This window comes from Astatotilapia calliptera, chromosome 11 (assembly GCF_900246225.1).
Source record: "Astatotilapia calliptera chromosome 11, fAstCal1.2, whole genome shotgun sequence".
NCBI lineage: Eukaryota > Metazoa > Chordata > Actinopteri > Cichliformes > Cichlidae > Astatotilapia > Astatotilapia calliptera.
Window position 1 is genome coordinate 7,412,434 of NC_039312.1, and position 14,564 is coordinate 7,426,997.

At 42.1% G+C, this 14,564-nt stretch overlaps 1 protein-coding gene across 4 annotated transcripts; it reads right to left on the reverse strand.

Moving 5' to 3' along the window:
• Positions 1–1,220: 1,220 nt before the first annotated feature.
• tcea3 (transcription elongation factor A (SII), 3) lies at positions 1,221–12,007 on the reverse strand. Of its 4 annotated transcripts, none has more exons than XM_026184905.1 (21): positions 11,738–12,007; positions 10,936–10,998; positions 10,744–10,849; positions 10,507–10,612; positions 6,341–6,856; positions 6,148–6,258; positions 5,844–5,945; positions 5,671–5,742; positions 5,454–5,561; positions 5,284–5,349; positions 5,065–5,124; positions 4,841–4,912; positions 4,667–4,723; positions 4,508–4,570; positions 4,312–4,386; positions 3,148–3,308; positions 2,983–3,039; positions 2,667–2,821; positions 2,412–2,558; positions 1,739–1,810; positions 1,221–1,628 (listed from the first exon to the last, which is right to left on the reverse strand). In XM_026184905.1, exons 1-21 carry the CDS (start codon positions 11,804–11,806, stop codon positions 1,620–1,622), a joined length of 2,247 nt encoding a protein of 748 aa, XP_026040690.1. In that variant the 5' UTR covers positions 11,807–12,007; the 3' UTR covers positions 1,221–1,619. The 4 variants fall into 4 exon arrangements, with proteins under 4 accessions (XP_026040690.1, XP_026040689.1, XP_026040691.1 ...); XM_026184904.1 differs by having other exon boundaries at positions 5,284–5,352; XM_026184906.1 differs by lacking the exons at positions 5,065–5,124; positions 5,284–5,349; positions 5,454–5,561; ... (2 more) ...; positions 6,148–6,258; positions 6,341–6,856 and having other exon boundaries at positions 11,738–11,993.
• Between the last annotated feature and the right edge of the window lie 2,557 nt (positions 12,008–14,564).

The window sequence follows — 14,564 nt, forward strand, 5'->3', positions numbered from 1 at the left end:
GGAGACTTTAATGGTGCAACTGATGCAGAAGAAGTAAATGAATTAGGTTTAAACTCACAGGAAAATCAGATGGTCCATACTCAGCCGAGGGTAGCCAGAAAGCTGTTCCTGTGGTTCTTTTCTGCTGAAAACAGACTGCATCTCCAACAATAACAACACACACCTTCAGGGGGGAATGATGGGATGTCATCGCTCCAGGCACAAATGCAGCCTGTTATTTATTATTCATCATAGGCTTGTTTCCTGATCAGAAATGGTGCTGACTGGCTTTAAATATGATCCCATTAAGAACTCAGCAGCAACTTCCTCCAGCTTTAGCAGCCTGTCAAACTGACACTAACCTGCAAGCCTCTAACCTAATGTCAGTAACCTCTGAATAGAACGATGGAAATCTGGGAACTGCTGCTGAATGTGTTTTGGTGAATTGTTGCCCTCTACTGTTTGCTTTTAGATGTGCAACAGGAAAACTACCATTGCACCATTACCATTCAAATGTTGGATGTACTCATGAACGAAGGCGAATCATTTGTCTGTTACATCTTAACCTTCTTGAATATTAGCAAATTGCACATGCACTGCAACTTTTTGCCCAACATTATGAGTCTTAATACATTTGTAATACGTATGAATATAATTTAATGTATAAATCACAAGCCCTGGGGCAGGCTCCGGCCCCCGCCCACAACCCTGAAAGGAATAAGTGGCAGAAGATGAATCAAGAGGTGGATGAATCCCTTGCTCTCTTCCACAGCAAGTCTTTTGTCCTGTTTCTCTCCCCTCACCCCCCAATCAGTCAGTGCAGATGGTTGCCCCTCCCTAAACCTGGATCTGATGAAGGTCTCTTCCTGTTAAAGGGGAGTTTTTCCTTCCCATTATCGCCAAGTGCTCGCTCAAAGGGGATCATCTGATTGTCGAGGTTTTCTCTGTATTTATGTGGGGTCTTTCCCTTACACGATATTTGGTGCTGGATGGATGGACGGACGGACGGGTGGATGAATGATGGTCACATACATAATAATCTTATACAATGTATGGAGACAGATATGGAAGCTGAGAGAGTTTGGGCATGTGGATATGTTGGACAAAGGATGTTGAATGATGCTGATGTAGTGAAGGAGGACATGCAGTGGGTGCGACACAAGTAGATGCTATGAATAGGGCGGCAGGGCGGACCAGAAGAGGAAGACTATAGAACATCTTAACAGTTTTTAAAGCAACCATAACGTTGATTGATGCAGTTTTATTGGCTTTAGATATGTACAAAGTGAGCAGTCGTAATATGTCACAGCTTATTAAATGGATTATGATTCTCTCCATCATGACAGCACCATGATTATTGTTAAGTTACAGCTAGATTTATTTAATGACTCAGTCATCAAACTGTCATACCGTACACTCTTAGTTCTCAAAGCTGCATAAAGCAAACTCTGATTATTAGCACATGCTTATAAATCTAAAAAAAAAAAAAAAAAAAAAAGATAAAATGGAAATCTTAAGAACAACATCATCACTTTAAATCACTAGCTGCAACAGTTTATAAACTCCATTCCCATCCCATTATAGAAAATAAGCTTCTCAGTTTGCTCAGGAAAAAAAATGAGGGGTGACCTTTGATGGCATCAGCAGAACTGAAATTTAGAGAAGAACAATAAAAAGCATTAAAAATCTCTTTAAAGTTATTTAACAGAGCATGAAATAGTGTCAGAGCAGAGCTGTTCAGGTTCAGGCAAAGTCTTACCTTCCAGCGGTTGCCACACTCATTGCACAGAACAAATGTGGTCATTGGCTCATCAGCACTGCGTGTCTGCACCTAAAACACACACACACACACACACACACACACACACACACACACACAGCAGGTTTAACTGTAAACAAAACACCAAACTGAAAGGAAGCGGTTTGTACGACCTACAGTGAAGCTGAAACACTCCTTCCTCACTAGTACAGTGTATATCCCCCACTCTGTGACTGAAATACATCAATCTCATTATATTTATTTGAGCCACATACAACTCCTCAAATTATCAAATAGCATCGCTGAAGCTGATTTAAGCCCCAGCTCTAATACAGCCCCACAGCTTTCTTGTTTTTCTGTGGCATTCAAAAGAGAAACAGTTACTCTACAGGCTTTTCAGAACATCACAAACAACAGCAGTAAATAGCCGACTCAGTGCGGTCACATCGTGTGAAACAGCAAAAAATTTCTCATTATTATGTGATAACTAAAAGCAAACAGCTGGAGAAATAACTGCCCTATTACAACACCACCTCTCTCTGTGAAAAAGGCACAAACATCACAGCCTGCTTCACTCTGGAAACACATCGCTTTCACACGCTCACTCGCCTTAATGCCACCATTAGAGCCCTATTAGTCCTGTTATCTGCTTTGCTCTGACACATGTGTGTACCTGGTTATAGGTGCAGTTTTTCTTCTTGCACTTGCCGCACTGCAGCAGGTCGGTGGTGGTGCCACCAGTTTTAGCCATCTGGTGTTCCCTGATGGCCTCCTGGGTGAGCACGTTCCTCAGCTGTTTCAGCTCGTCGCTGGCCATTTCCTTAATAAAGACGACATGATGTGTGATAACGAAAGATTAAAGAAAAGGCAGGAATGTGCAAAGTGTTGCTCATTGCTGAGGAGAGGTGAACTTGCAGGGCTGTTGTACCTCAGCAGACATGGTGGCGATGCGGCGTAACTCGATGCTTCCTGCGAGCACATTTTTGCGAAGGCCTGGGTTCTTCGGGTCCTTCAAGTTGCTGATGCGGCTCCTCACTCGGTTCTTATACTTCATATCAGTGGCTTTTATCTCCTGGTAGATATGTGCGATCACACTGTCAAGGGCAAACTAATTCCTCCGAGTAGCATGCTTGATAACAGCTATAATGTTGAAACAAGATGCTTTCCCTTTGGTTCAACACTGAAAGAACTACAGTTTAATTAATCATAGTGCATAGTGGAGAATTATCAACTCTGAAGGATATGATCTTCAATCTCTGCTGCCATGCCCTCACAGTTAGCTCCAAATTCCCTGTAATCATCTGTGAAGTTCAGAAATTACATTTCATGTAAGTCAGCAGGCAGTCTGCAGCGCGTCTTAATGTGAATATTAAAACTGCAGCAATGATAACGTGCAGCCTAAGCCTCACTATCTGTGCGCAGGGCAGCTGCCAGCATCTCAATGCACTTGTCTCTGATGGAGTCTCCAGTGGCCAGGTGAGGGGACAGCGGACCCCCAGGAGAACTGAAGCTGGGTGACATGGGGCTGGTCGGGGTAGTGGGAGTTTTGGGAGCCTCGGATTTACTCTTTCTGTAAAAAAACAAAAAAACAAAACAAAGATTTTTAGTGTCAAATTCATTAAATACGGATCAAAACGTTGTTGGTGCTGCACACCAGCCACACAAGTGCAGCTTTAACCTTTAGCAATAATTCATTTACTAACATCCATCATGTAAAGAACCCATCCTGAAACGCTCTGACTCATCAGTCCTTGAAAAAATATTAAAGAATGATGAATGTCAACACTGATAAAGAGGCTATTTGGAGTCGCTTGTTGCCACCCACTGAGTCCTCCCACGAACTGGCAGCTTGTGAAATAGGAGTGCAAAATAATAAGCATACAGTGCTGTGCAAAAGTCTTGAGCCACTACTCTACTCAACTTTTTTTGTTTGTTAAGCTACTCAACACTGACCAATGAATCATTCAAGCATTTAAAAATGCACCTAACTCAAGAGATGAACCGTTGTTGTGGACCAATTTTAGACTATATCACATTTTGATCCACTGTGCGATACCATACCTACGGCTTCATTTTCCAGCATGACAATGACCCCAAGCACAATGTTGAAACATATGTAGACAGAAAAACACACAAGGCCTCCCCAGAGCACGAGCCTCAACATTACTAAAGCAGTGTGGGATCATCTTAGCAGAAAACAGAACAAAAGGCACTTAACATCCAAAAAAGAGCTTTCAATGTCCTTCAAGAAGCCTGAAGAACAACTCTGAAGACTAGTTAAAGAAGTGAGAAGAATGCTGCCTCAGAGAGTTCCTGCTGTGTTCAAGAATAAAGGTGATCAGACCAAATATTTACTTTCAAGCCAGCTAGAATCATATAGAATCCTATATTCTTTATATGCTGTAGTTCTATGAATGTTTGAATTTTCCATTTTCCTACCAATATAAATAATTGAGGGGTGGCACAAGACTTTTGCACAGTACTGTAAATCTACAGTGAATAGCCATCCTTACCTTATTTTGTACCCTGCAAGATAAAATCATCCTAAGAACCTGAGAAACATAATTAAATACCTTTCGATGCTGTCAGTAGAGGGCTTCCTCTGTAGAGGTCCAAGCTGAGGAGCCTTCGAGCCCTGAGACTCTCTCCTGTAATTCAAACTCAAGGTCATTTATGTTTTTCACGTGCAGAAGTACACAAAACTTTAACACCTGAGGGTTGACAGTTTGGTGAGCTTGTATTTAATCAGCACCGGTCGCTGTTATTTACCTTTCTCCTGTTAGCTTCTTTGCTGCTGGCGAGCTGCTCGTCTTTGAGTCAGTCGATTCCCGTCTAAGCAGTGAAACACTTTCAGTCAGTCTGGGTTTAATCATTTGGATTTCACATTTAAGTACTGGTGAGATTTAAACTGGTGCACAGAACTGATACCTGTCAGCTGAATGACGTTTCACAGGTTGGCCAGGCTTTGACTCACAGGAGTCCTTTCTGCAACAAAGGATTAGCATCACTAGCATCACATTTCATATAAGATAAGTGCACACACACACACACACACACACGCTTATGTTGTATTCTCAAACTTATTTCCTGGCTCCTGCACACCTGTGTTTGTCTTTTTTGGCCTCCAGGGTGGGCTTTTTGGGAGGGGGGGATTTAGAGTCTGATGAATCTTTCCTGACAAGAGGAAGAGTTTGTGTGTGATTTTTTTTTAACCAAACCCGTCTGTGAACAATAAAACGAGAATGCATCCATCTCCCTTTGCTCTAAAATCCAACAGTCTTCACACAGGGAATGAACAGATATTTTCATGCAGATGACTTGCAAACCTTTCTCTTTTGGTTTCATCTGAATGTTTTCTAGACAATTTGGTATCCACTGAGTCTTTCCTGCAAAAAGAACACAGCTTTGGTACCAACACTGAACACCAGTGTTTTATGTAAAACCAAAGAAACAGATTTCTTAAGGCCACTGATCATCCAGAGACTGCAGCCAACTTGTTTTTTTTTTACATGAATGAGAAACAGAACCATTCCCAGATCCCAGACCTGTCTTTCTTCACATGATCTGACGTCTTTTTCTGTGGAGGAAGCAGCTTAGAGTCTGACTCCTTCCTGCTTTAGCAAATAAAAAACAGATTCAAATTCTGAGTCCGAATAAAATTGTTTGTTTTTTTTCCAAAAAATATTTTCCCGTCTGTAACTCGTCTGATTCAGACCTGTCTTTCTCCTTCATTCCATCTAGAGAGGGCCGCTTCGTAGGAGGAGGAGGGTGAAGGTGAAGAGGAAGCGGAGGAAGAGGAGCGTTGGGGTCAGGAGGCTCTTTTCTAAATGAAAAGACACCTCTGAGCTCAGATGAATCACTTCATAAACAGAGTGAATAATGACAGAAAATCGTTACGGCACTGCAAAGAAAGTAGGCATGCAGAGCCTGACCTTAAGGGAGGAGGAGGATGTAGGTGAAGAGGAAGAGGAGCAATCGGAGCGTTTGGATCCAAAGGAACTTTCCTGAAAATCAGCACTTGTTTGAGATTTTTTAAAACTCTCTCGTTGTTTTCTGTCTAACGTCACTCAAGAACTTCAGAAACATGCACCAAACCACATCTGACCTCTCCTTCTTTACTTCCACGGGAGGTCGTTTAGTCGGTGGAGAAGGAGGTCGGGGAGCGTGAGGGCGAGGAGGTCGGGAGGAAGAGTCTTTGCCATCCTTCCTGGACATATGTCACAACAGCAGAGGTCAAAAGGCCACCTGACGATGCGGCATGCTGTTCACAAAACACACCTGAGTGACTCTTGTCAGCATGCACCATGCACAGCAGGAATCCTGTTAGGCCACGTGGAACACACTGATGCATGTTAAGTCATTAGCAGCAACCGCGCGCTCTGCAGCTCAGGCAGCACGAGAGTCCAAACCTGTCTTTCAGAAAATCCATGGCGGGGCGTTTGATGGGAGGAGGCCGAGCGGGTCGAGGAGGAGAGGGGAAACGGGTGGGATAGAGCACACTGCTGTCCAGCACACCTCTCCTGAAATATACAACAGAGTCTGAAGCTCTGCTGGATCTTACTGGGAAGTGTCGTGCGTTTTTCTGAGCCTCTACGTTCTCACCTTTCAAACAAGGGCTTGTGGGGGTCAGTGGGTCTCTCTCTCTGAGGCTCGCTCAGAGGTCTCTCCCTCTGAGGTGTGCTGGTGAGCCTCTCGTGGTTGTTTTCTTCTCTCTGTTTGTCCTTCCTCATCTCATCTGCAGAGCTGCACTTCTTGAGCTCCGTGGGGGGTTTCTCCTTTTTGAGCTCTTCCACGTGCCTCGTCTTTTTTGGTTCCTCTAATGGTCTCCCTCTTCTCGGCTCCGACTTGTGCTTCTCACCCCGTGGGTCTTGCGCAGGCTTCGGCTTCTTGTTATCGACCTCCACGTTGGGATTTTCTGGGGGTGCTTGTTTCTCTTTCCTGATTTCCTGCAGATGTTTTGCATTTCCAAGGTCCTCCAGGTGCTTTTCTTCCACGAGGTCGTCAGCATGTCTCTTTTTGATTTCATGGCCATCATTGTGTTTGTCTTTCCTGATTGTATTAGCGTGTTTTTTGTCATGATCGGAGTCTTGTTTTAGTTTGACTTCCTGCTCGCTGTGACTAAGAGAGAAAAAAGAGAAGCACTGTTTTTACCTCTATGCAAGAATTACCACAGTGAGTGTTAGAGGTGGAAGTGGGTTGAAAAAAATGGCAAATATATTAACACGAACATGATTTAAATCACTGACAAGCACTGAAGAAGTCAGTGCTTTCATGCAGTTAAACAGTGAAGGACACTTCATAGCGTCTCAGCTTTTACCCTACATATGCACTTGTAAACAGTGCTGCCTTGCAGAACAAAACAACATCACTGTGCTGACTTCTATATTCTATAATCTATCCCATCTAACATGGAAAAATAGCTTTAAGCATAGACTTTAAAAGATATATGTAGCAAGGTTATTATAGAGGTAAACTAAAAACTATAAAATTTAATTAAATTAATTAAAAGTAGACTCTTGAAAAAGAAAAACAAACTAGCTGATTTGCTATAGTGTACTTGGGAAACTATCCATCTTCTTATTCAATTCGGGGTCACCAGGGTGAGCAGGTGGGGTCTCACGGTCAGGCTTGTGCCTATTCCAGCCGTCACACGGTGAAAGGCAAAGGGACAGGTCACTAGCCGACCACAGGACTAACACAAAGAGACAAACAACCATTCACACCTATGAGTAAATCACTAAAATTGGGGAAATCACTGTGGGAGGAAATAAGAGAGAACCCACCCAAACACAGTGAGAACATGCAAACTCCACACAGTTAGGTCGGACCACACAGTGGAGTCGAACCCAGGACCTTCTTGCTGTGTGGCAATAGTGCTAACCACCGGACCATCATCCTGCCCGATGTCAAAAAAAAAAAAAACTAACTAAAGAGAAACAAAGAAGGAAATATTTTTAGTTTTATTCAGTCGGGTCACATCCCAGCAAACATGATTGACACCCCAGCGTCATCTCCCTTCTCAAAATTAATCATGACACCAAAAACTGAACAGCAAGCAGGTGGATGTTGATGTTGTTCACAAGTACAATACGGGTCCGACCATCTCTTACAAAGTAAAACATATATAGATCCGATTAATACATCTGTCTTTGTTTTCTCTTTAACAACAACTCATTTGGTTAGTACGTGATTGTGACGTCTTGTCCACACAGACAATATTACCAAAACCTGTTTTTAAAGAAAATTTGATGCTTTTTACATGGTGAACTTGGTTCAATGTTAGGCCCTAAGCAGCATCAGGAGCCCGGGACTTGTTAAGCATGAAGTCAATTAGCTCAACAGAAACATTAAGGGTAAAATCTTGAGTCTTAGTCACTCCTGAACTGAGATTCTTCAGTCTAATAAGGACGTCTGAGCAACGCTGAAGCTTTACCTAACACAGACGTCAGACACAGACATTACTGATCATTATTAACATCAAGAGAGGCTTTCAGGGACACGTTTACTTAGACACAGGATGTCTGCATAACTGTGAGTCACCTGCCCTCACAAAGAGCAAGGTTTGTATTATATACCTGTTCAGAACTTCCTAAATTTGGACTCTAACAAATATCCACTGGCAGCAGGTGCTTTTGGCTGATTTCCCTTGTTTAATTTAGCACAACGTTTTTACACCAGATATCCTTCCTGACACAACCCTGCCATCTATCCAGGCTTTTAGACTGGTACAACGAGCACGCTAGCCTGTGTTTGCCTGAGACTGGGTCTCAAAACAGGGATCCTTCACACGTAACCACTACACCATGGACCCACCATATTGTGATATTTAAATACACTGACGATAACCCAGGATTAAAACATCTTCAGTGAAAGTGAAACAAGCAAAACCAAACAAGAACCTACCTGACACTAAACTGAATTACGAAATAGAAAAAAAAAACAACGAGTCTGACATGTAGCCCTTAAGACATCATCATCATCCACTGATTTGTGGTCTCCCATCTACGGTGGCTCCGAGAGGTCAAACCCACCGAAACTTAAGAAAACACCAGCTAACAGAAAAATGTTGGAAAAGCAGACAAAACACAGCAGAATTGGGAAAAAAATCCACAATTGAAGTGTTTCTGGGGGCACAATAACATCACGGACCAGCTGCAGAAGTAGAAACCAAAACGTGTGAAGGATCGCAGTGAGACACGCTTAAAGAAGTAGAGGATTCATCGCTGTTGTGAGGGAGAAAAAGATGCAGGTAATGTGTGTTTTAATCACATTATTCATGTAATACTTTAGATACATATTTGCTGTTGTGTTTTGTGTGCTTTCGAAACATTTTTTTATTAGCTGTTGTTTTCTTAATTTGTTCGTTGGAACTCTCAGGAGCACCATACCCATCTTTCTTTCTTGTTGGTGAGTCTGCACGCTAATATGCTATCAATCTGTCAGTCACAATGCAGAATAACCTGATTCAGTCGTGTCTATTCACAACAACTGACACCCCAGTGCACTTTATATGGTAAGGTAAAGAACCTACAATAATGCATGGAAAATCCCAACAATCAAATCATCTCCTATGAGTAAGCACTTGCCAACAGTGGGAAGGAAAAAGTAAGAGGGACCTGCTGGGGGTGATGGGGGAGAGAGACAGTCCAAAAAAAGAGAAAGGCCGAGTCCAATTCATGAGATTTTAACTTGTTACTGAGAACATAAAATAATTTGGAAAATATATCCTGGGGTAATAAATCGTCCCACAGACTTCTGGAGTCGCGCCCTGCTGGCTGTTAGGAAGAATGACGGTGATAGAAAAATTATTAAAGTTATGTAACACGCTTTGCAGTAAGCTGAAGAGTGTATCTCTCAATGTCTCTCTCCATCTGTGCTCTTCTCAGGCTTTGTTGTGGCTACTCTGCTATCTGTTATCCAAAGCAGACAGAATCATGTTCAGTACAAGGATGCCAAGTAACTGTTAACAATAAAAAAAGTGGATAACATTGGAAAAAGTGTATAAATGAAACTCTGCCCTGCTTTTGCTTCCTTGCAAGTAAAATGAACACGTTGGAGCTCACTACTCTGTGTGTTTCACTTCTTACGAGAACTGTTCTATCAGAAGGTTTAACACTTTTATGTGCAGTTTATCATTAAAAGAAGTCTCCCTATTTAAAGTTATGATGCTACCTAAAGGATAAAATGTAACATTACAGTGGCTCACAAGTCTGTTCTGTCCTTAATGTCATTAAACACCCCAAACTGTTTGCAGCAAATAGCTGCCCCTCACTGAGCCTGGTTCTGCTGGAGGTTTCTTCCTGTTAAAAGGGAGTTTTTCTTTCCCACAATTGCCAAGTGCTTGTCAAAGGGGTCATTTGACTGTTGTCTTATTGTAGGGTTTTGAGGCAGCTCCAGTTGTGATTCAGCACTATGCAAATACAACTGAACTGAATTAAATCGTCTGAATGTAGATCAGCCAGGCAGTAGATTACCTTGAAATTTTATTTGAACTTTAAACATTTCAATGCCTTTTTTTTACAAAGCTGTTGTCACTTTTAGCAGAGAGTTATTTTTTAAGGTGTTTTTATGAATGCGAAGAAAATACTTTTGTTCCAGTGCACTGCAAAGCCCCACACACACATCATTACGGACCTGACAGCAGGCAGGCACAGCAGGTATGCGGACATTAACCAGAACTTCACTTCATAATGTGTGTGCTCTTTGTATTAAAAGTCACGTTAAGTGTACCTGTGTAGTATCTGTGTAACCGCTGTGAAACCACTGACCTGCTCTGCGTCTCCGAGGGAGAGCTGTTTGGAGAAGCTGCCATTTTGCTGGAGTTCAAACCATTCTTGGTCTCAGACGATTTCTCGGGATGAGAGCGGCCAGAGTCTGCATGAGTGCGTGTTTTGGAGGAGAAATCATATCAGCAAATCAGACTCCGTGCTGATGTATTGACTGCACAAGCAACCATTTCACCGCTGTGGAAACACTGTAGTATGCATGTAAATCAGTGTGTGTACCCAGAAGTCTTTTCCAGTCTTTAATGAGGACTTTTGCCAAAGCAATCACTTCTTCATCTGTGCAGTGCTTCCTGATACCATTAACAGACATTCCAATTCTCGTTTCCTGAAGCCAACATAGACACACGGGTTAATTGTTTTCTTTTTTCCACATTTCCCCAGGATGATCAGCAAAATTAAAATTTAACCCACCTGTAGAAGTTTGAGAGTCATATTGACGCCTTTCAGCTCCTTCAGCAGGTCAATGGCGCCCTCCTGTATTCACCAAACAGTGACATCGTTACTTGCAACCCCTTAACTCTTGAAACGGTTCATTTAGAAATGCGTAATAACAGTGTAACGCACAGATCTGGCAACAAGAATGCGTTAACCTTTCAAAAAAGAAAGCGCAATGTGGTTAGCAAACAAGAACAGTTTCACTTCTTTATTATTATTTTTTCATTTGCACTCGATGGCATTTTTACAACATTAGATCCACTGTTTTGCACGGCTGTTTACTCCGATTACAGCTGGTGGCATTATCTTGTGCAGCCCCCTAACTGTGCAGGAGCGACGCGAACAATGTCGTGTTTGCAGATTCAGTCACAACACGAGCACGGCCTTACGCCCACAGGCCGCGGTGTTTACTTTCTGTTCTGCGCACTTCTATGTCAGTTAAACTCGCTAAGCATTTTCAGAAAGAGAGAGAAAAAAAGCTTTTGACAAACACAAAAGAGCTGGGCTACACAGCAGAGCTGCACACTGGCACTGAAACGGTCCTGCAAGAGAAATACACGCAAACCCACGAACACCTGTTGATCGTTTGTTACGGTCAAGCTCGCGCTTCACTTCTGCACACTTTCCAAACACACCGAGTCAGCAGGAACCAAACTCGTGTTTAACAGAAAAGAAGAGGACCCCATTTTAATTTATGGAAAAGTCTACTGCAGGCCTTCTGCGCAGCGCGAGGTGGCGGGACAACGCGCCACCTGTGGGTGTCAAAATATAGTCTCACCGTGTTATTTCTAGACACCATCTTGTCCAGTTTTTTTGCAATCCGGATGAGATCTTCCTCTCGAGTCATCGCTGCATTTAGTCGTCTAAACACCGATCGGTTGCGCCAAATGGATACTTATTTTAAAAAAGAAAAAAACTCCCGAGAAACAGAAAAGTTTGTATCTGCTACAGGTCGGACTTTACGCGCGACGCACTCCATTCAGCCGAGAGGCGTGTCCTGCGGAGGGGTCCCAGCTGACCTGCTCCACAAATGACAAACTAAATATAGACACAGTTGTAGACCCGTGGACAACAGGGATGACTGAAGTTTAGTGTGAGAGATTTGACTTTTTTTAAATACTTTTTTTTTTTTTAAATCAACTTTATTTTGTCTTATCATGCTTTGCTCTCCTGTGGCTCCTTAGACTTCTCTACACCCTGGACGGATTATATCACAAAATGATCTCTCTTTAAGATTTTCCAGCAAAAACGAGGTCACTGTGTAATGATTAATCTTTCCTACACTGAAGGCAGAACGCGGGCAGCTGCTGCTGTGCCAAAGAGCAGCCCGACACTAAGTCACCGTTTACAGCCTGTTTCTTTCTTTGTTAGTTACTTCATTTTTTGTAACACGGAACAAAGGCACCTCGAACACTAAATCAGACAACAATTTCACTTTCTCTCACAAAATGGGGAAAAAACACGTCCTGAAAAGTGTGTCTATGTCACGGCCACCAGGGGGTGGTGTGATATAAGTCGACATGAGAATTAACTTTCGTTTTGCACTGAAAGCCACGAACCTTCGTGTTTGCTTCTGTTTGTCTTGCAGTGGACCTAACATTAAGATCTGATAGTTTTCTTCTTCGTCTTCTCGAGGAAACGAGAAAGAAACAGAAAAGCTTCCAGTTCGGTTCCAATTGAACCGAATAGTCAGCCTTTACATTCATACATGTTTTATAAAAGTAACAGCCGATGTCTCACACTGCGTGCTCTCCTTTAAAGAAATAATGCTTATTCGATAAGTACTGACTTTCTATAGTTATATTGTGTTTAAAAAAATAGTGAATAAGGCAAATCAATCTTATGAGAAAAATGAAGGTTTTCATCCTTTTTTTTTTCTTATGAGAAAACATTTGTGGACGTTAGCAGGGATGTCTCATTTTACTCCTTTGACCTTTACTTTGATCTTATTGCGTAGAACCAGAGAAACTTTCTGTCAGTCTGAAGGTGTTTAACTACAAATTTAAGGCCATTTACAGTAATATAAGAAAGATAAGTGCAAATTTATAATAATAAGAAGAAGAAGCAGAAAAATAAATTTTTTAAAAGCACCTTTCAAGACACCCAGGGACACTAACAATAGAATAAAACACATAGTAGAACAAAAAATGAAGAACAATTTTTAAAAACTTTCAACAGTGCATCTCAGTTTTTCTGCACGATGAAGAAATGCTGCTGCGGTAACTGTAAGAAATCTGTCATCACAAAAATCTAAATGTGTAAAATTACATTTCATTATGTTAGATTTGATAGCAGTGAAAAAAATGTTTCCAAAGTTTATGCCCTCCTTCACATTTTCCAAAGCTGTCCGGAGGGATATTTTATGTCTATGCCCGGCCGATTCTGGGACCCTGGCCTTATGTTTGACACCCCTGATTTAAAGGGTGAATGCCGAATACATTTTCCAAGAACTCCACAGACACAATTAGTGAAATTATATTAGCACAATATTCATCTAAATTTATATTGTTGAAGTCGAAGAAATTACTTGATCGAGGGATTTCTTTATATCCTTGTGTTTGTATCTCCTGCTGTGACAGCTTGTGATAGCAATCAACATTTCTTTCAGAGGGAAATAGAATAGCCAGATACTCCCACAGTCCAACAGACACTGAGACCAGATACAATTAAGATCCTAGAGATGTGTCCCCCCCCCCCCCCCCCCCCTCCACTGTGGGAAACAAAGGCATGACACACAATATGCATGCATCAGTTAGTTTTAGAAGTTAGATTAAATGTCAGAGGGATGAAGAAAGCCAGATAGTTTAGATCTCTCTGCCTCTCATCCAAAATATATTCATAGCCAGCAGTTTATAGGGACGCAGTTTATGTAGACACCAGTGCCGACTTAATTGTATATCATTACAGAACAGCAATGGTTGGAAAACTGAAATGCCTGCCTAAAGATAAAGTCTAACCAGTCGGGGGTTGTTGGGGGTTTTTATGTTTTCAAATATCAAGTATATGAAGTATAAAATATGAAGGGCCCATTAATCCAGAAGCAAAGTGTGACGGTCTTGTTTGTAGAGCAGGGATTTTAAGATAACTGTGTTAATGACCGCAGGTGAAAGTGCAGACTAAGAGCTCATTATCTCCTTACAGAGCTCTTACACAACAGGCTGAGAGTACAACCCACCCCTGCCTCCGTGCCTCAAGACAGCAATCTGTCTGGCAGGTAACGACTGAGGCGGCCAAGTCGAGAAGTGGGACAGCTCACTGTGAGGTAACAGAGGAAGCAGGCCAAGAGGAAGAAGCAGTGATCAAGCAACATCCTTTAAATCCAAGCACTAAACAGTTCACTTTTGGGGTGGTGGAAAGGAAAGGTGATGTGCTGACCCCTTTCTCAGATGGTTGACTTAAATGAACTTTCTGATCTCTTCATTCTTAGGAAAAGTCCAACGTTCTCCTTGTTTCTTTAGCCTTTTTCTTAAACCTTAAATTAGGCAAATGTGCTAAATATTACCTTCTTAACATCCGCCTGGTCTCCAGCAGCAAATTGAGCGCTAGAGTTAAGGTTAAGCCGTGTTTCAGATCTTCTGTTGTTTGCTTTTCTGTGCACCTATGAT